The 22,122-nt window shown below is 43.7% G+C and overlaps 1 protein-coding gene across 1 annotated transcript in view; it reads left to right on the top strand.

Annotated features, from left to right (window-relative positions):
* Positions 1-22,122, top strand: part of LOC308335713 (adhesion G protein-coupled receptor L3) — a 276,097-nt gene that overhangs the window by 88,737 nt on the left and 165,238 nt on the right. The window contains exon 4 of the mRNA XM_080792874.1: positions 14,317-14,530. Coding sequence (XP_080649000.1) covers positions 14,317-14,530 — 214 coding nt within the window. The remainder of the gene's footprint in view (positions 1-14,316; positions 14,531-22,122) is intronic.

The raw sequence follows: 22,122 nt of genomic DNA, 5'->3' as shown, positions 1-22,122 counted from the left end.
GACTCCGTGATCGCTGGCCCGCACTCAAAGGAAGGGGGGGGGGGGGGGGTTGTTAAGGGCTGGGAGATCCTTTTTCACTGTGATAATGCACTCCTTTCTGCCATCCGAGACAGGCCGAGGGTAGGATTGAAATAGGAGAGTTGGGGAGATGGGGATGTCATTCCACAGCACCCACCATCGCAGCATGCCATGTCTTATAATAATGTTGGGCCCAGTGGGGGTATAGAGGCTTTGACAACGCGTTTCTGCTGCCGTCTCGGCATGCGGGCGTGCGAGATCCTTTGTATGTGTGGTATGGTATTTATAACAAGTGCATACTGCATATACCGCTATATCTCTAAGCGCAATGCCCACTGGGCCCCCCCCGATGTGTGCTTCCAAGAGATATTTTTGTCAGGAATTTGCAGTGGGGCAATTTGTCGTTTCAAGAAACTGAAGCTTCTTTGTCTTCACCCCTTAACAAGTTGGCAAATAAATTCAAGATTGTTTTTGGTGGTGCAAAGTCTGCCTCAATGCTATGTATTGTTTCACACGTCACAGCTCCACACCTGCTTGTGTCAAACCATGTGTGGCGTGTGATGTTTCCCTCCAGTCTCATATTCCTCATTTCCTGCCCCTTTCTTTTTCTTTTTTTTTTTATTGTTGTTTTTTTTTAGAATTCCAAAATGTCAGGTTCTGCATCATGCATATCCCATTCTGTACTGAAAAAAATTCAGTGGCGCTCAACCTTTTTCATGTCAAGGACCCCCAGAATTATCTCTATTGGGCCACAGACCCCCATCTCAAAATATGTAGTTCCAGGGACCCCCCAGAAGCCAATATTTTAGTAAAAAATGTTCGCTCTGAAATATATATTATATTCCAAGATTTGTGCCACATTTTCACGACTTTTCAAAAATAGCTAAAGTAGAACATAATGCTTGAAACACCAAGAGGCGTTCCCGCCCAGAATGGGATATTGAATGTCGATTATCTCCCGCACAATAACCCTGCTGCGTCTGATTACCTGACATTTCGAATTTGGAGGCAAAACGGCATCAAAGGAGATCATCCCTGCCTATTGCGGCGTCTCGGATGTGGCGTAGCCACCCAGGCTAATTGCCCCGGCGTTGCGCTGAGTGCGTGTGGGGAATGCGATTAAGGCTGATTTATACGGTGTCGCGCGCCGGTGTCGTGTGTCGTGTGTCCCGGAAATAAGTAGATCTATAAGCCCGTAACGCGCCACGGTGGCGAGCCGCTGTGAGCTTATGGATCTGCTATTTCCCCGGCACACGCCGTTGTACGACGGAGCATAAATTGGACATTATGCTGCAGTGCTCTGTGGGCGGTTTGAGGAGACAAATTGTCACTTTCATCCCCCCCCCCCCGCCCCCACACACCGCCACCACCGCCGTTGCGATCTTCGTTTCCCGAGCGCCTCCTTTCCTTTTGTTTGCCGTCTCCCCTTGGGTTCACAACCGCTTCTGTCTCTTTTGTTATTTTTAGTATTATTATTTTGCAGCTCCTCCAGCGTTGCCTCTTTTCCTCACAAAGCGGCCCTCATCACCACCTGTCTTTCTCAAACACCTCCACATCTCTCTCTCTCTCTCTCTCTCTCGCTCTCTCTCCTCATTTTCTCCTGCTCTTTCTTTCTTCTCGCCTCGCCTCACATCCCCCCCCCCCCTCCCGCCCCCTCACCCTCCAACCTCCAATCCATCTGCCTCTCTCCTCACATCTCTACCCCCGCTTCCTGACTGGCAGTCTGTCACTGCTAATCATTAGCGAGAGGCTCCGTCTCAAGCTATAGAGCAATTAGCTGCACAGCCACTGTGGTCCGTCAGGGGGGGGAGTATAGAGCACCACCAATACCACGCGCTTGGGTCCGATGCCCATCCCAGTGTTAGGCCACCAATTAAGGATGCTATTAAGGACCGGATACTGTGCACATTTTTGCATTTGATGCATATTTCTCTTACAGATTTGAATATAAATGCAAAAAAAAAAATCATAACATTGGCACATTAATTTACATTTAAAAAAAGTAGATTAATTGGCCAATATGTCGGCCAGACTGATATGATGTATCAGTCGGGCTGTGGAGGAGGAGAGTGCAGCCACACATTACCCGTGTCAGACATGTGCAGTATATAGGCCTACGGGGGGAAGAAAATCGCATAGCCTATAACGGTCCATATAGCCTATATACGTACCTCCTCCATGGTGCAGTGGTTAGGGGCGGGGGTTGGGGTGGTATTGTAGCACTCGGGAATCGACTCAATCAGCACCCTGGCCCCCTGTAGATGTTGTGTGAAAGCATTTGCGGCCCCAGGGGCCAAGGGGTGAGTGGGGGCTACAGAGACAATGACAGAACAAGGGCTGCACTGTGCGTGTGGTTGAAAATTGCCTGCATCTCTTGAACAGAGTCACGTTTTGTGTGCATTAGTGAATGTACCGCATAGGAGGTGTGCACCCCAGATACTAGCACGCTTTACCCCGTAGGGGAAAAACACCCCCGCACCCTCCCAATGCATTATGTATGACAGCGAGGCATGCATACTCACACATGTTCTGTGTGTACAAGCATGCACAAACCCCCAAGAGAGGGAACAAAAAGGACGCGGTGGGCCGGTGGCAGTTAAGCACATACAGCTCCCCTCCTAATCTGCCGCGCATGATGCCACCCTGCACAACGGATTGCCACACTTCAGTTCAGCGCCATCCCTCCACCGCGATCGCACTGATATCTTATAAGGCATTCTAATCACTGTTTGTGGTGGGAACAGTCAGCTGTCTAATCCATTAGGAATGGTGTCACCTCCTTATTAAGCTTCACAGCTACACCCCACATGCCTCCTACTACTTACACACCCTCCAGTGCCCAAATAGTCATCTAGGATCATAAGTAAACTAGGAACCTATCATCCAGTCCAACAGTATCGAATATCTGTATATTGAAACTATACTTTTGATTGATTGATTGAAATATTTATTAACACTTTGCAGAATTACAGTACAAGCACAAACTGTGAGTGGACGACCCAATTAAGCATTACACTTGTTTACAAGAGGGTCCACCTTGTTCAATTCATCAAAACATTTAGAGACGTACAAATAGACACTTCTATATAGTCAAAGAACAGAACAGGAATTCATCATGAAGGAGGTACACACACACACACACACACACACACACACACACACACACACACACACACACACTATAGAATTCCAGATCAGTGATGATCTGGCATCTATCTACACGCCATGCTATTTGAATTGCATATTTTAGTCTTTGCATAAGCCTGACAAGTGTATATGTATGAATTAATAAAAAAATAGAGAGAGCAAAAATATATACAGTAGGTCTATATACACACACACTACATCCATATCAAACAGATTTTTAAGTACAAGGACATTTTTTGTTAATTTAGTTGGAATATATTTATCGCACAGATTAATATTTAATTTATATTTTCCTATGCATGAAATCACATTTCAAAATGTGCCACTTGAATAAGTTCTTGTTCTTCATTATGTAAGTAAACACTACAGCTCAAAGCCTTAATTGGTATTAATTCATGCTTTTCCCCCTTCGGATGTTCCGCTGCAGTAAAAGTTACATTAAAAGACAACTTCACACCTTTTTTTCAACCTTATCTCCATATACTGTAGCCTGTGGGTCCTCACTAACGGGGACGTGCACATTTTCAATAGCTAAATTATAACAATGTTTAAAACACCAAAAGGGGTTCCCGCCCAAAATGGGTTAAGACAATCACACCCATGTATCATCATACATCATCTCATGAACAACTGAATTTATGTGATTGGTTGGTTAAATTTACGTCTCATTTGGCGGACATTTGACCTAATTTCTCCTTTCATTGTCAATGGCAAATATGAGACGTGTGGCGACAAAAGCTATATATAGGAGGGGCTAGCGCCCCTCAAAAATGCCCCCCCCCCTGTTTGCATACAAATTGAATCCGGCTGGTACCATATATATTGTGAGTTAGAAAGGGCTTAGGAAACCTGGCCTTCCTAAAGGAAAGGGAGAGCCGACAGTCACATTAACAGTTTGGTTATTCAAATGCGATAAGTCTTTGAGCACCCAGGTTCATATGGGGACACTTTGGACTGAGCCTCCATTTCATGCCTGCCATTCACTTAGAGCTGTGCAAATGGCAAGGAATTTGAAGGATTGTGTCATTTGTCTCCATACTTGCCACACCCTCCGCGAGTTCCAAACGAGCATGTTGCCACACATTCTTGCACAGCCTCCGACACAATTGGAGATTGCATCTCTGGATTTCATCAACAACCAATACGTGGTTTCATGCAAAATGTATTATCGTCGTATACACATTCTGCTAGCTCTGGGTTGACAAAATACACTCCATTATGCCTCAGCCACCTACAAAAGACTGAATGTGCAATTGAGGCGCCATCAAAAGCGTGCAGTATAGTGGTTTCTGGTAGTTCATTTAAATTGCTGCAGCGGCGACTGATTAGGGAGGGAAAAATCAATTTTTCTTTTACTGTCGCCTGAGGTAAACAAACCACAGGTGGGAAAAGTCACTCTCTCACACACAATATCACACATACACACACATACAGTTAAATCATCGCTGTCAAAAAAGTTTCAACTTTTTATGTTGTTTTTTTGTAACTTAATGCCCTACTACTTTGCACACGAATGTCAATAGAAATGTATCTATTGGATATTACGACTTCAGTTTCAGTTTTCAGTTTATTTTCTATTTATAGTGCAACATCACCCCAAGGGGTCTCTGTGCACTTCACAACACTTTCAATTTTGTTTTGATTGTATTGTTCCACTTTTGTTCGAAAACGAAAAAGTATGAACAAGATTGGATCCATTGGAACTCATGTTATTTTTTTCCCCATTTCCTCTACAGCAGCCGTTCCCAAACCTTTTTGGCCGTGCACCCCCTGTTACCTCCTGACCTAGCTGACGCACCCCCCACATGGAAATATAAGTTGCATACGCTATATAGAGACATATATTTCCTATTTATCCACATATATATGCACATATATGAACCTGAATATGGCATATATATGCAGCATAGGCTATATTCTCCATATACTTGCCATATATAGGCATAATATGTTTTAAATAACATAGCACCACCATTAGCCTTTTCATGCCGCGCATCCCCTAGAAGGCGTTCGCGCACCACAAGGGGTGCACGCACCACAGTTTGTGAACCACTGCTCTACAGTAACACTTACCTACATACAAGGTTTCCACCCGACAGCAACGATGCACACTGTACAATCACCTGTCAATACACAGCATGGCGTGCTCTATCGATCATGTTATTATACTCTGTGACACAAAGCATGACGAGAAGAACATCACAACCGTGTTGGACCCGCAGTGAATCATTCACTCGTTTATTCTCGGCGGTGTCACTATTGACATAATTACAGCAAACGGGGCCCTCGGAATCCATTCCGACATAGCCATATTGTCCTGGTTCTCTTATTCATAATAACAGACAATGCTTATTTTCCCCCCCATGGGTCTTTCTCATCAATTCATGTTGTGTCTTGTGCGGAAAGCCATTTATCTCACGGAGGAGGCTGCGCAATGCCCGCCGGTTACCCGGGCAACGAGCGAGGTGTACTGGGGTGTGTGTGCAGTACAGTATGGGGCTGTTGGATGGACACGGAAGACCCAACAGTACGTTACAAATACATCTTCTCTGCATTTGATGTATTACCTCATGTCGCCCGTGCTTACAAAGTCACTCTGGATTAGAGGGACTTTTTTTTTTTGAGTGTCAGTTTCTAGTTTTTATTGCAACCATACTGTAGGTCGCATTTTACTATGAAAACCTGCAAAACCTGTCAGTCAGTCCGTCACGCCTTGTGACACGCTCCATATATGGCCAATACATAATTCAATTGATATGTTGATATGACCTCATCAAACCCTGTACACTCAAGACACTGCCCCCGCTGCCACCCTTAGATCAAATCACTCAATGCTCCTTTAACCCATTCTGAACGGGAACCCATTTTGGTGTTGGCATCATGTTATGCTTTAGCTATTGAAAAATAGCAGATCTACAAGCTCATAGCGCGCCACCGAGTGGCGCGCTACGAGCTTGTAGGTCTGCTATTTTTTGAAAAATCGAAGAACGACTGACATTTTTTTTAATCTGATCTCAGGTCAGAATGGGTTATTCAGACCAGTGTGTTGTCCAGTGGAAACCTCGTATGAATCTGATCTCAGGTCAGAATGGGTTAAATTGATTAGTCTGATTTACCACTTACCCCTATATTGTGCATTGTTGTACAATGGTGGTGCGCAAAAACTGCCGAAACAGCCCATCTAAAGGCTCACAATGCGTGCATTGTGACGCGCTGTGAGCTCGTATATCGGTTATCTTGATAACTATTGTTCTCTCCTTTTTTAATAATCCATCATTAATCATGAGGCAACATTTGCAGTAATTGTGACGACGTGTTGTGAAGTCATATAGCCCAGCCCTAACCTACTGTACAGTACATGATGTAATCCAGCCATTGATGCTTTGTGAGATGATGAAGTAACTAGTGACGTAACAGATTACAGTAAGCCCCTTCTGTTGACCATGTCATGTTGCTATAAATCATACCGCCATAACCACTCCAACGGCTCCAACTGATCATGCACGTCATGCACAACAATACAGTAGTACAGTATCGATTCACAATACAAGCTGTTGTTGATAGAGCTTCATTTTAATGTAATACTGTATTCATCATTGAACATTAACCTAGTATTGACATACATACATACATACATACATACATACATACATACTACTACTACTACTACTACCACCACCACCACCACTACTAATAATAATAATAATTAACAACAACCAGTTTGTAGATCGGCTATTTTCAGCAAAGAGAGTAATGTACTGTAGAGGGGAAAAGGCGCAAGTACAGACCCTTGTCAACAAAGTATACAGTATATTGTTTAAGTAGTAAAGAATGTCTCTCTGCAAGTTACGCACCTGGCTAGCTGTTATTGATTTAACAGCCAACATTGGAATTTGTTGGATTGTATGCGTGCATAGATTCTTTCCCAGTTGAGTAGTGATGGCCGATACCACAAATCTCAAAACCAGACACTCCTTGTAAAAGGTTTTTGGGTTGACATAAAAAGAGGCCATATTTTTTATTTCTATGGTATACATTGGTAATTGTGTAAATAAAATTGAAAGCCTACATGAATGGTATTACTGTAAATGATCAGACTTCTCTCTTTGATTTATTTTTAATAAACGAATGTTCAGTTAGGTATTATACTTCAGCAGTCCATTCTCAACTGAAAAGAAGTGGGACAATAAAATACCTTGCAGCGCAATGTTTGTTGGGAGTAAAATAGCGACACGTTGTGAGCTTGTAGAAAAAAAAGCTGTCCAAATACAGACACGTTTACTATAGTATACCTGGATGTACATGTACCGTCCATATCTGAGCACTTTGAACTTGTGAGATGTGGGTCATTGATTGATTCCCCAAAATAAGGAACAAAGTGATCCCACTTATCAGTTCAATCAAGGACACGTCTATTAGTTACCATTACAAATAAGGGATATTCAGTTTTCCTAAGGGATGGTTGTCAAATATGATGGTATGTGTCTGTGTGTGTGTGTGTGTCTGTGCGTGCGTGCGTGCGTGCGTGCGTGCGTGTGTGTGTGTGTGTGTGTGTGTGTGTGTGTGTGTGTGTGTGTGTGTGTGTGTGTGCGCGTGTGCGAAACGGAGGGAGAGGTGTGTGTGTGTGAAACGGAGGGAGAGGGCAGAAGGCAGAAGGGAAACAGTATTTGATTATTTCACTTGTTGACCTTAGATACACATTCACTTTCATAAGAAAAATCAGACCCGTCTGATGGGAGCCCTCGTCCCTGGCTGTGTGTGCCACACACATTTTAATGCCCACATTTTAATGTGGGCAATGATTTTCAAGAGGATATTTTACAGTAGTTCAAGTATTGATACTTCCAGTATCGATACTACATCCCTAGTTGACACCTTAGGCCTGGTTTCATGAATGTTAAGCAACCTTTTGCGATGGCCTGTGGATACATGATTTTTCACTGCAGTAGGTATCGGTTCAGGGTGGTAAATATAACCATGCTCTCACCTCTGTGTTGTGGGCGGAGTGTTGCTGGTTGATGTTGTGTGGCAAAGCTAAAACTTGCGAGAAGGAAAGCAGTGTTTAGTTTCGCTTTTTGGACCTCAATTAAACTGTGTCAACACAAGGGGGCATGTGGAGTCATGCCGGTTGTGGAGTGTGTCTGTGTACTCACGTTGCTATACTTTTGAGGGCCGCCCTATAATGTCCCCACAAGTATAGTAGAATTTGAGAAATAGACATTGTGAGGACCATTTTTCTGTTTCTCACAATAGAAATGGTTGCTATAGGGTTGAAAACGATTTTTACAGGCTTACAATTAGGAGGAGATTCCGGTTAGGATTTTACAGTTAGAGGTCAGGTTGGTTGGCGTTGGAGTCTGATTTATATTTGTTTACACGCCGGTGGTCACACACCATAAATAGATGGTCACATGCTAATTTAACTCTTGAGAGTGTACAAATGTGGACCATTACATGTACAGTATACTAATGTAACCAAATGGGGCCCATTCTCAGAGTTACAAAAGGCTCCATTCCTTTAACCCATTTTGACCTGACGTTGAAATTTTAAAAATGTCTTTTTTTTTTAAAAACCTCATGTTTCTATATCGGTGGTTCTCAATATTTCATGTCAAGGACCCTCAAACATATATGAAATTGGCCGCTGACCCCCATCTGGAAATGTGTTTCAGGGACCACCTCCCAGAAGCAAAGATTTGAGTTAAAAACGTTCGCTCTGAAAGAATATATTTTCACGATTTTTCAAAAATAGCAGACTAGTAGTGCGCCACTCGGTGGCTATGAGCTTGTAGATCTGCTATTTTTCAATAGCTACATCATAATGTTTACAACACCAAATGGGGTTCCCGCCCCGGAATGGCTTAATGAAGTTAACACGTTGCTGGTGTTATTTGTAATGAACACTGGCGACACAGTTCAATTTAACCTCAATAGTGTTTTAAGAGCCGTAACTGAGGAGAATCGCTGAAACACACTAAAAGTTGGAGAGCGTAAATTGACCCCAATAAACTATTGATACAATTTGCACACTGGAGTGGGTTTTTAACACAAGACCTTGAATGGGGAAGAGTCGCTTCCCTCACTTCAACTTTCTGCTGCCGCCCTCTCTGCACTTAATTAATTGAAGTAGGGATTCATTAAGTAAAAGAGTTCGGAAAAGTCACTTCACCTCTTGTATTGAGCATGTTACTCAAGTCTTTATTAGGCCAGCACTCAGGCCACATGTTTAACATAACATAACACAACAAAGCACGTGTATATAATTCACTGCGTAAATGCAGACTTGCTGTATTATGCATATCTTCCTCGACTAGCAATGGATTTATTATCCTCTCAGCATGGCAAGTCCCTTATTCAGCTGTAAACCACAAAATTGTCCACTTTGCTGTGGAATGAAAGCGTGGCTTTATGCTCCTGTGCGGTCCTCCTCCCTCTATTAGCCACAACCAACCACTACCCGCTGCCGCCGCTGATCTGGCATTCTGTCTTGTCCCCCCTCTTGTAGCACACCCTGGGCTCATTTGTTAATGCCAGGGAGCTAATTTCCCTCCAGGCGCGGTAGGCAGCCTGAGTGACAGGTCGAAGTGCACGTGTTTGGGACTCACCGCCCCATGGAGCGCCATCATTCTCTCTCCCACGGCTGCCGGGGCGGGTACGATGGGTCTTGGTGTGTTGCCAGTTGATGTGTCCAAGTGTGTGTCGGGTGGTGGATGCGAGTGGAAACTAAATTAATTGCACCTTCATTTAGCATGTTGAATGGGGTTTCTGCGTCCCTGTCATGGCGGCCGACGCTAATTGCACTTATAGCGACGCCGTTGGTCAAGTGTCAAAAAGCCATGGGGCGGTTGTGAAGTTTGTCAGGCTCACAGTGTCCGCGCTCTGCCCGTAGCTTCGTTGATAAGTCCCAACGGAAAATGACACATTTAAATTGAGCCTTCATTTTCTATTTACCTTTTGAAAGCCCACACTGTCGTGGGACACTTCTCAGGAAAATAATGGATTTCACCAACTACAGTACATCTTTATATCCTATAAACATTGTTCTATTATCGTGGCACACTTGCATGAACTGTTAGGAGAGTTATTTTCCTACTTGGTTCCTGTATCATTTTGTGATGTATTGTTTGAAAGCGTTTTTGGTTGCCTCAGGCAATACAAAACTATGTAAAGTTAATTTACTTTGGATGGGGGAGCAATTTTCCTGAAATGTATCTCACGTTACGATAAATAATCCCCCATGCATTATTGAAAATTATTGGCGTACTTTTCAGAGTCGCATTTCGATGAGCAAACATTTGCTCCATGCTCTGCAAAATAGCCCACCACAGGTTATTCTCTTAATTTAAAGAAATCGAATTCGCTGAAAAGTAGGAAGGGTGCGTGGCAGCCTCCCATCTCTCTAATCAAATAACAGCATCTAGATTCATGCGCTAATTAATCAGCGGCTTTGTGGATGTTGCGACAGTAAGAGAAAGAGGTTAGAAAGAGAGACATTTGATATGTTGAATCAGCACTTCCTCTGTCTCTTTATCTCTCACTCTCTCACTCCGTCTGTCTCTTTATCTCTCTCTCTGTGTGTCTCTCTGTTTCTTTCAAGCACCTCACCCTCCCTTTCTCTTTAATTCAATTCATTCTGAGTTCATGAATGCCTCCTCACTCTTTTTTGTTTGTGCTGTCCAAGGCCGGAAATGAGCCTGCCTCCATGGAATGAAATATACATATATGTATAATATATACATCTCTTTGTGAGAATAGTCCTCAACATTAGGTATTGGACCCGTGTTGGGCACAGTTCCAACTTTGCAGGCGGCCTAATTGCAGCTTTATTGGGAAATTATGTCTGTCAGCATATGCATTTCAGTGAAATAAATGTAAAACGTGTTGCTTGTGTTGTGAGCCCTCACCCCTGCCTGGTTTCGGTTATTACAAGGGATGCCGTCTCATTTGGATAAGCTCAATCGTCAAATCAAGTTAAACTCCATTAGCGTAGTGCATTTCACGAAAAGTGAATGAGCCCCACCGGAAGTGCGTGATATTTTAGTTACAGCGTGGTACAGGAGGTGCCTAGCCATTTACTGTAGAAGAAAGTATGTCTGTCTGTCTGTCGAGAAAATAATAATAAGCGACAAGGGAGGTATATACACTGTTCATCGAACCTGAATAACACTGTGCCTGACTTTCCAAGATCAGCCAATGCCACCATTAGAACTCTTGCTTTTCAATGGGCCTCCACTTCTGAGTAATATTTAAAAGCCCCAGTGAGTGCTGGCATTTTCCTACTGTCCATAATTTCTTTCTTGACCTTTGCCGCAACTTTTATTGGAGAGTAATTGAGCCTGTTGTTATCATTTGTGCCCTTGCTGTAGGTGTCAGTTGATTAACTCCATGTGTCTAAAAGATATTCGGTCCGTTTCCCCACCCAATTTCATCAAATTCATTTCCTTTTCCCCCAAAAAAACTAATACATTTCATCAGCGGCATGCTTGTCAGAAGAATTATCCAGGGAGAATCGGCAGTGGATGGAACATATTTTTAGACGTGCTGCACCAAAAAATTGCCTTCTGAAGAATCCGGCAGTTAGGGGAGAAAAGACAAGAGAGCAGGTGGACGCCCGTGAGATGAACACAGGCGTCTAGCAGGACACGACTTTCAATAAGACTCCATTAGGTGCTTTTTGTTTGACAGCTCTGTTGATGAGACGAGAGGCAGACGGAAGGTAGACGGGCATCACGACGGGTGGGGAAAGGATGCTGGCATGTGACGAATATGAGCCTTATCAATCACCGCCTCCAGGCACAAATGTAATTACACCGTGAATCGTCGACTAGACTGGTAATCCGAGACACTACTGGCACGTGCTCTCTTGCTTACATTAGAGGGATTACGGGTACAGAGGGTTAGAATTGCAGCGCCTGCTATTGTCTGATTTTTTTTTTTGTGGAAGTTGACCAACACGAATTGAGCCTCTTTGCCCTTACAGGGTTACAGGGTTTGTCTGCGGTGTTCCCAGGTTACAAATGGATGCCCGTGTAATGCTTTTTTCATTTGACAGCGGGGCACCGTGATCACATTTGTTGCCTTTCAGGGGCGAACAGCGGTGTCATATTATGAATCATTAATAAGACTTTCCGAGGGTTTTATTTTTCACCACACGTTGGCGATGCACCTAAATGAGCCCAAATCTGTATATGCACAAGGATCAGTATCACAGAAACGGGACTCGCCTTTTCAATACTCTGTCATAAGCATTTTTCTTTCCCTTCACCGTTGACTCCACTTTTGTAATTTAGCCTCGGTGCACCTACCGTACCTACCTGCCTAAAATACATTTGATTTGACAAAGACCAATAGTTTTCAGAGAGGGAATAAACGATCCCATCATGAGGGGGGGGGGGGGATAATTGATATCTTTCATCTCTAAGCCTGGCGGCAATTATTCAACAAGCCTGATGTTCCAATGGCGTGGCCTTCTCAGTGTCGGAGCCCTGAATGATTTATGAGATGAAACGAAATGACACAATGTTGTGGCAGTTTCTCCTAATATTTTGTATTTCTTTTTGGTTTCCCTCGCCGCGTCTTGTAGTGGTACAGACTAGAGCAGACTCACTGTGAACTAATGGACTGACAGGATCTGCAAAGGGTGACGCACCGAAACACAGAAACAGCTCTCCACCCTCGTGTCTCCACCCTCACAATTTTCTTTCAATTTGAGTTACTATGTTTTACTGGGCACCAAGGTGAATCACAGCAATGCCTAAGTATAGCAGCATTATAGCAGTATTGCACATTATTGTGAATGTATTGTCAGTTTTCAACGCACACACGCACACACACACACACACACACACACGCACAGGCTTGTGCACACACAGGGCCAGTCTATCTTGTCGTCTATGATAAATGATGGTGGAACACAGTGTCCAGAGGGGGCTCCCCCAACACAGACACTTGTGTGAAAGGGTGTTTATGAAAATCCATAGCTGTCGCTGCACTACTACGGTCTCTCAATGCAACGTTTACGTTTCCTGCTCGTTTTTCATTTCCACGATAAACAACATGGGAACTCCTTGTGTTGTGTGGTGTGTGTGTGCGCGCGCACACTCTGGCGTGGTGTGTGTGTTTGTGTATTCATGTAATATGCATGCACTGACTTGTGTTGCCTAGAGAGGCACGCGCAATGGGCGTGTGAATAATTCTGTGTCAAGGAGATGGAAAACAGAAACAGTCGGACCGGCAGTCGATGCTTAGTCTCATATCTCTTGAGTCTCTGCAGTAAACAACAACATCGAGATTTTTGCCTGCTTTGGCTGGAGGAATTAAGTGGCCCCTTTTGAACCCCATGCTGTCACCTGCCCTTGTTTTAAAATGGAGCATCTCGTATTGCAGAGCCAGCCGAAGAACGATGTGATTGTTATGATTCATACATTACACAGTCAGGAGGGATGTTATAATGACTTGGATCAACCATGCGCTCACTCTCTCCGTCTCTCTCTCCGTCGATCATCCGTTTGATGAGTGCTCTCATTTAATCGCCCTCTAAAGAAACTGCAAAAGCTGCAAAAGCCGAATTTGCTTCCATGTATTAATTTATGACCAGAAAACTCTTTTGCTATCTTCACCTCCCTCTATTTGTCATTATTTCTCTCTGTCTCTCTGTCTCTCGGTCCGCCACCCGTGCCATCTGGGTCCCCTGTGCCATCGCTCTAGACAGGAGTCGGCCAGCTGCTGGCATATGTCTCCATGTCAGACCTTTTTGACACTGATGCTGCATTCACATGGAATCAGGCAATCAATATTTATATTCTGTTAAAATTGCCAAGCGATGGCCTCGGCAGGGGCTAAACATCTTAATTTTGAAGCAACACTATACTATACAAAGGAAAATACAACTGATGGAGTTTTATTTTTTACATTTGTTCACGATAATTCATACAGTTGCTTAAGGCCGATGAGGACTTCTGCTACAATTTATGGGCACACACACACACACACACACACACACGCACACGCACACACACGCATACACACACAAAAATCACATGACACAATTACAGGCCATGTGAGATTTTACGCACAAGGCATTTTACTTCCGATTTGTCTGTCTTGTGTTGTCACATCTGACACTACTTTCTTTCTGTTTTCTCCATGTAGCTTTCAGTCGTGCGCCCATCCCCATGGCGGTGGTGAGGAGGGAGCTGTCATGTGAGAGCTACCCCATCGAGCTGCGATGCCCGGGCACCGACGTCATCATGATTGAGAGTGCCAACTATGGTCGCACGGATGACAAGATCTGCGACGCCGACCCGGCTCAGATGGAGAACACGCGTTGCTATCTGCCCGATGCGTACAAGATCATGTCTCAAAGGTAAGACACACAAGTCTGAGGTGTTTTTTGGTGCTTTTTCTACCCCTTTTGCTTCCCAATGTAATCTTCATGCCAATGTATTCATTGTCGCTGTTGTATCCTACTGACATACCTGCCAGTGAGGAACCTGCATGGGAGTCCTACTCCTCTTGGTCAGGTTTCAAGTTGTAAACGGGTGGCCATGGATGGATACAGCTATTCTCCTCCGCCATGGGAACTGGCTAGGACTCATGCTCAACTACAGCAAGTGTATTAGTTACTAAAGACAAGGCGGCGATCAAAGCACTCAAAAAGTTAAAAATGAGGAGTGGGTAGGATAAACAGGATGTACCTTGTTTATAAAAGTTGAAAGAAGCCGACTCTAACAGAGTCTTCATCAGGGCAAGTATGAGCCTCATACTTGCATGGCTGGTTCTTTCAGCAGCAGCCATGTTGTTTCTGCTACGAATACTCTCCTTGTGTCCCCTTCAGATCTGGGCGAATGATCTCCACTTGGACCCCAAGTGGCACAGAAGCTGAGGTTGAATAATACCCTCCTGTTGGGAGGTTCTTGCCTGCACTTTTCCTAGCACTTTATACAAACGCTGAGCAACTTAGTTTTTCACATCCAGACAGGCAACAACCAAATGGTTTATCAAATCAGCCAACAAGATCCAGGCAGTGTAACGCATAACTTGCATTCCCTTGCAATCAAAAATAATTTGAGCATTATTATCTTCTGTGATTGATTGATCATATTTTCAATCATTGCCTCATCCCAAATGCCATCTTGTATGCCACGCAATGGGGTTCAGGGCATACACAATCACACATGTTGTTAGGACAAATGAGCAGCGCCATTTTTACAGATTTGCTGATGATTGCTGCATTTCATTGTGCAATTTGTAAAATAGCTTTGCCATTTTTTTGAATGAATTGTCTTCTTCTCCTGGAGGGAAAAGGATCTTCAATAGAACGAGGGGAGAATAAGACATTGTGATAAGTGCTGTTGTACAGCACCTGACATCAGTTGAGTGGAGATGGAATGAATTGCGTTCTCTTGAGAGGAGAGATGCATTTCCACTTTAAAACTGGATACTTAATAATATGGTGGTTGCCCTAAGGGCAACCAGACTAGTAATTGCAGCACTTTATTATTTATATATTATTCCAGTTATTTATTATTCCATACACTTTTAGGGTCCTGTGGGCCAGGACATCATTATCATACATCATCATCATACAGACCCAAAGCTCGAAATTGTCGGTGCAACCACACTTGCAGTTTCCCAGAATTGCGCCTTTCTAGTATTTGTATTGATCTCTTAAACTCTGAAGTAAGCATTTCTTTCTATTGTATGTGAAATACGACTGTTCACTTTTGTAAGTTCTGTATAACATCCGACATGATTTATCATAAGGGCGTTGATAGACTATTCAGGAATACGAATAGTTGGGATGAATCCAAATTCAGGTGTATTTTCAAATCTTTCCTTCTCTTGATGATAAGTGATACGTTGATAAGCTGTATACTGTCTCTCTGTTTTAAGTAGAATGGATTAACATTTACTTTTCTGGGGAATATAATCCGCATGAGTGTAATCCCACCATGCCTATAGCTCTAAATTCATATGAGTCATAAATTTACCTCCGTGGAAATCAATGTACATTTTCAATGATTTGAATACATTATCTCTTATTCGTGTAAATAAATAATCTCCCTGTGAGCTCTGCTGCCAGATATGAGTGTTTTGAGCAGAGTTATGGCTATGCTATGCAGAAACCCCGGACATGGAGACCTATTTGTCAGGGCAGACAGAGTGTGGGCTTGCTGCACTTGGGCAGTGATTTAGGGGTATAATTGATTGCCAACATTAATCCATTTTGGGCGGGAACCCCTTTTGGTGTTAGCATTATGTTATGCTTTAGCTATTGAAAAATAGCAGATCTACAAGCTCATAGCTACGAGCTTGTAGGTCTGCTATTTTTTTTAAATGACTGACGACTGACATTTTTCAGAAAACTGTCAGGATGTAGAAGACCTTTTTAGAATCTGATCTCAGGTCAAAATGGGTTAAGTTAATATACAAGTATCGGGGAATCAAGCATGCGGGTTGTGATCAAGACAAATACAAAGTGCTCATGTCTGCAGACTAATTCTGTGCAGAGGACTGTACGTCTTGTCTCCTTTTGTTGATTTATTGCAGCACTTGGAGCAAAATGACGACCCTGTCTCTGAGATATCATTCTCTGCATATACCGTACATTAGCTTGGAATGATCATCACCATGAGGTCAAAACACCCTTGAGCCACGGAGTGGAGACGGGCTTTATCTAAATTGCTATACGGCGTCGGCATCCTGCTATTATTTCCCAACCTAATGTTCCATTTTTGGATGTGATTCTCTGAGAATACTAATGGGATCCGCGGTGCATTGTGTCTTGCTGTGCGGTACAACAAAGGTGAGATAATCACTGGCATGGAAAAAAAGCACCTGATTGAGCAGGGTGTGCCTGCGAGCGAGCGTCTGTGTGCGTGCGAGCGAGCGTCTCTGTGTGTGTGTGTGTGTGTGTGTGTGTGGGGGGGGGGGGTGGGGGGGTGGTTGTCAGATCATTGATCCATCCCGTAGCTACAGAGTTCTCCCGCCGCCCACTCAGAGCAGAAAGCCTAGCGGGAGCGAATCAACGGTTCCTGCATCTGTCAAGAACACAAACCTTACAAAGCCCCTGCAGGGACACCGTGGGCCTTTTTAGCCTCACGGTGGCCGACTGGTGTGACCGGTGCTGATTCAACTGGGCTGCTTAACCCATTCTGACCTGAGATCAGATTCATACGAGGTTTCCACGGGACACACACTGGTCTGATTAACCCATTCTGACCTGAGATCAGATTCTAAAAATGTCAGTCGTTCTTCGAATTTTTCAAAAATAGCAGACCTACAAGCTCGTATCGCGCCACTCGGTGGCGCGATATGAGCTTGTAGATCTGCTATTTTTCAATAGGTAAAGCATAACATGATGCTAACACCAAAATGGGTGCCCGGTCAGAATGGGTTAAAGGTGACTGTGGCATAATTCAGAGCCGGCGCCGCTTTGTGTCTTGAGGGCGACTCGGAGAGTGGATGAAAGTTGTGAGCAAAAGGAGGTATCAGAGTGCAGTTGGTATTTGTGGCTAGGCGACACAGCATTAGCATGCAAAGGTTAGCACGACAACGAACAACAACCCCCCCACCCCCAGCCCCCTCACCCCCCCGCGCGCCAACCGTTGCAACGGCGAACTGCCACAGCTGTTGCTAGGAAGTGGTGGATAAGCTCATTAGGGCTTCATAGAAGAGACAAACAAAAAAAAAAAACACAAGAAAACAAGCCATACCCTCTGAAGAGAGTATGTGACTTTAGATTATTATTAAGGCTGTCACACGTTGAAAAGTCGGGACAGAAAAGCCGAATCAGCTGGCATGTTTGGGCTGTGGATCACATATAGTTTTTGTGAAATGACAAAAGGATGGATCGCTCACGGATGCTACGCTAACTCCATACTTTAATGTTTTCTTTGTTTTGTATTCTCCACAGGCTCCATTTTTGCTCTGTGTAGGCTGTGTAGCTATGTGTCTTATGTGAACAATATTGGCACAGTATTTAGCATTTTCTGGAGGAGGAGAAAAATACATGACAAGTGAGCCACAACATTGAATTCAATGTATTCACTGTCCCTGTAATTTTCAGGTTCCTATCTTATTCATTTGGTGTGGTTTATAGTGAGTGCAGATCAGCATATGGGTGCACCCTGCACAGCCTACAGTACAGTATGCATCCATGGTGCAGTTTTCTTCCCCCCATGTGTGATAAGTCATCTTCCATGGCCATGGCTCCTATGCCTCCCCCCCACACCCAACTCACAGAACTTTTCCTCCTCTGGGATTCATTCCATGTTTTTTCCCCTCTCCCCCAGCCAGTTCTAGTAAAGGGCATTGTACTGTACGGCAGTTAGCTTTCACATCCCATCAGAAGAAGAGCGGGGCTGCAGCCGGCTTAACCCATTTTGACGTGAGGTCAGGTTCTAAAAATGTCTTCTACATCCTGACAGTTTTCTGAAAAAGCGCTGTTTCTATGTCAGTGGTTCTTCGATTTTTCAAAAATAGCAGACCTACAAGCTCGTAGGCGCGCTATGAGCTTGTAGATCTGCTATTTTTCAATAGCTAAAGCATAACATAATGCTAACACCAAAAAGGGTTCCCGCCCAAAATGGCTTAAGCCTGTGTGGGCTAGGATCCATCATAGGCAAACGCTCATGCCATGCCATCGGTCCCCAAGAGCTGTCAATACGCATTTAGACAAGAACACACACACACACACACACACACACACACACACACACACCTCCTCGTCATCAGCCACTAGAAGGAATTGCCATTTTATATTCAACAACGAATGCCCAAAGCCTTACCCGTTCCAATTTAGGTCACTCGTACGGTATAAGGGCCTGTTAGGTGTGTGCAGAGCTCCTTTAGCAAGGTGTTTGCTTCCATTACGGCCTTTTAAGCGAGGTCTAATAGCGCCCTCACATCTGAATGATAGCTTGCTGCTGAGCCGGTGAGTGCTGTAATGCATCTCAAAATGAAGGCTGTCTCCCACCGCGCTGTGACAGGATGAAATGAATGGCTCTTAGTCATTACCCATTCCCGCCTGCGTGCCTCTGCCATTATGCTCCAAGCAAGAAAAATCCAGCCGCGGCTGCTTGAAGAGCACGTCACCTGTGCACATTGCTTCATAATGGCGAGAGGATGCTGTAATTGAACCTGTTGACATCATCTGCCGGTGATGGTGTTTCGCACAGTGACCGGATGTTAAAGCTCTGCTCCCCTATATATCCATCCGTGAGTTCTGTACAGTTAACTATTTCCATGACTGTCCCCCCACCTCTGTACCCGTAACCTCACGTCCCATCCCATTGTTTCAATTCGCTAGAGAAGCTGCATGGGCTAAAAAACGCAGCTATCCATTTATCCAACGACATTGCCAGCTTTCTGATCAGAGGCCCAAGCAAACTGTGTTTCCCCAAGGCATGGCGGCCTTCGCGGTCGGTAATTACATGCTATATCAAAGCTGTATATCACGCGGCATCTCCGCAAAAGTCAACGAGCACCTACAGGGACAGCTGATAGCTTTGTGTCAGGCCTGTGCATGACCCCCAAAGCATAAAGCGGGTCACGGCGGAGACTCCCCGCACTCTTTGCCAATTGTCTTTTCTCTCCACCCCGCCCCTCTTTCACTCTATTCCATTGCCTCCCTTATTGTATTCCCATATTTTTCCTTCGGTTTCCATATCGCTCAATCACCCTGAGAGCCTCACACCTTTTGATTAGCTGTTTCTATAGTGTTTTATAGTGCTATAGCGTTTAGACTTGTTTTTTCCTTCATCTCATGTCACCTTTAGGTTTAGCCTCCTTTCATAGGGAACTTGCAAGGATTTGACGGTTTGTTTTGTAGATTCTGTACATTTCTATACGTGGGGGATTTCTAACTGCTGACCTTGTGTAAGCACTAGGCGGTTGACAACGGGCCTGTTAATGAGTAACAAGCAACCAGGTCATTATCCACATTGACACATTTAGTGCACAAACGCTTGAAACGAATGAATCGTCCTCTGCCGTAATAAAGTCGTGATGACAGAGGGACCAGGAATGAGGGAGAGATAAAGGCTAATTGTACTTTATCGCATGACTGTGTTGCGTGAAAAAAAGAAATGTCATTTTTCAGTTGGAAGCACATCACTTTTCCAGAAAGGACACGGTCGTGCAACAAATTATAATTATGGCCTTAAAGCGATGTCGAACTTTGGTATGACCTTCAGTTATTAACTACCTGATGGAAGTCACAATATTGTTGATAATCTGCTCATGCGTCTGTGATGGGGGAACCTGAAGTGATTCCTTCATCTCATCATGTGTGGTGAAACAGGTCTTTACAAAATCAACCTTTTAAGATAGACATGCAAATCATAATGGAAGCCATGTTGTGAGCTTGTAGATCGGCTATTTTCACTACTACTTAGACATTTGTCTTCTAATTTATGGAATTTCTTTGAGTTTTTGTTGATTTCTTCTTGAAATTATACTGGCCTTTTTGGGATTTTCTTTTTTTTATGTTTTGAAATAGCAGTAATTAAAAACAAAATGTAGGAAACAAATAAAGGGACCCATAAAAAATGACCCAGTTGGTATACTACCCAAGATTCTACCAAAAATGCGACACCGCTCCAAGAGAGCTAAATCGAGACTGGAGGATTCCTTCCTTCTCACCAGTGGTCTTTTCCATCTGGTCCAGGCCTCATTATCCTTGGCATTTGACCTGATTTCAGAGTAGAAGGATTTGATGAGGGAGAGCGGGGGGAGGATTAAGTGGAAGAATCCCCCTTCACTTCCTGCGCCCATCCTCAGCCAAATCCCCTCGTCTCCAGCGGGATGCTGTGTCATGAGAGAGGATATTTAACTGACAGGAGCATGAGCAGACGTTCTCCCTGCCTGCCTCCATGCATTCTTCTGTTGATCGGTGGTGGAAAGAGTACTCGCATGTTTTATAAAAGTAGTAAACCTTGCCATGATCTGGATAAGAAATCAAGAATTACTGCTCCAGTGATTAGAAATGTATAATTCAAAACATGCTCCTCATTGACTTCGGTTGGTGAAAGGATGGCAAAGTTGGATAGTCTCAACGGGTGCGTTTACTTGCTCCAACACCGTGAAAACTATGAAAAAATGAATGAATACCATTACCATCAATTTAAATATTTTCCTAGTTTCACTCAACAATAAAAATCAGTGCATTTAAATTCATCACTTTCGTACAATACAACAATAAAATGATCAATTCATAGTAGATTGTAATTCAGTGATGCAAGGACACTTCGATTATAAGACAAGTAGCCTACCAAAAGAAAATGCACAATAACCAAATGTACCCTAAACCAAAACGAAATACCAAACAAAATATAATAATTAAACCCCCCAAGGGAAATCATGAAAGAAACTCCAAACAAAAAAACACAAAGAAACAAGCATGTACCTCACACCGCTTTAGGGCTGTATGAACCACTTGGACACATCAAACAGTCATGGTGCTTCATCAATGGTCAGGCACTGTCAAACAATATAAACAACTTCAGTGTATATAGTTCACTAAAACTGTGTCTTACAGGCAACCTTACTTAAAGATGGAGTGCCGTGATTTTTTTCCACCCTAAAACATGGTCATCAGGTCTTATTGTTATATAAGGAGGTATAAGTAAAAAAAAAAAAAAGTACAGTATTTGTTAAAATGTTGTTTTTATGTGGGCACGCCCACCAGTTCATTAAGTATGCCTGGTTTGCCTGATGGGTGGTGATCCACCTGAACTGAAGCCGCACGCACAGCTGTAATTGTATGATAAAGGGGGAGGGTTTAGGGGAGGGGCTGATTGTGTGATGACACTATATTACTGTTTATTTCATTGGCCCGTATGACTGTCAAGGGTTCGGCCTCCAGGAAGAAACCCTAAATAAGTTAATACACCATTGCACACATTCATGTCTAATGAAGTACTGTCACCTCATAGACACATGAAAAATTGGAAA

Source organism: Protomyctophum bolini (genome assembly GCF_963924005.1).
Source record: "Protomyctophum bolini genome assembly, chromosome: 20".
In the NCBI taxonomy this organism is placed as follows: Eukaryota; Metazoa; Chordata; class Actinopteri; order Myctophiformes; family Myctophidae; genus Protomyctophum; species Protomyctophum bolini.
The sequence above is the reverse complement of the archived record's forward strand: the minus strand, read 5'-3'. Positions and strand labels throughout refer to the sequence as shown.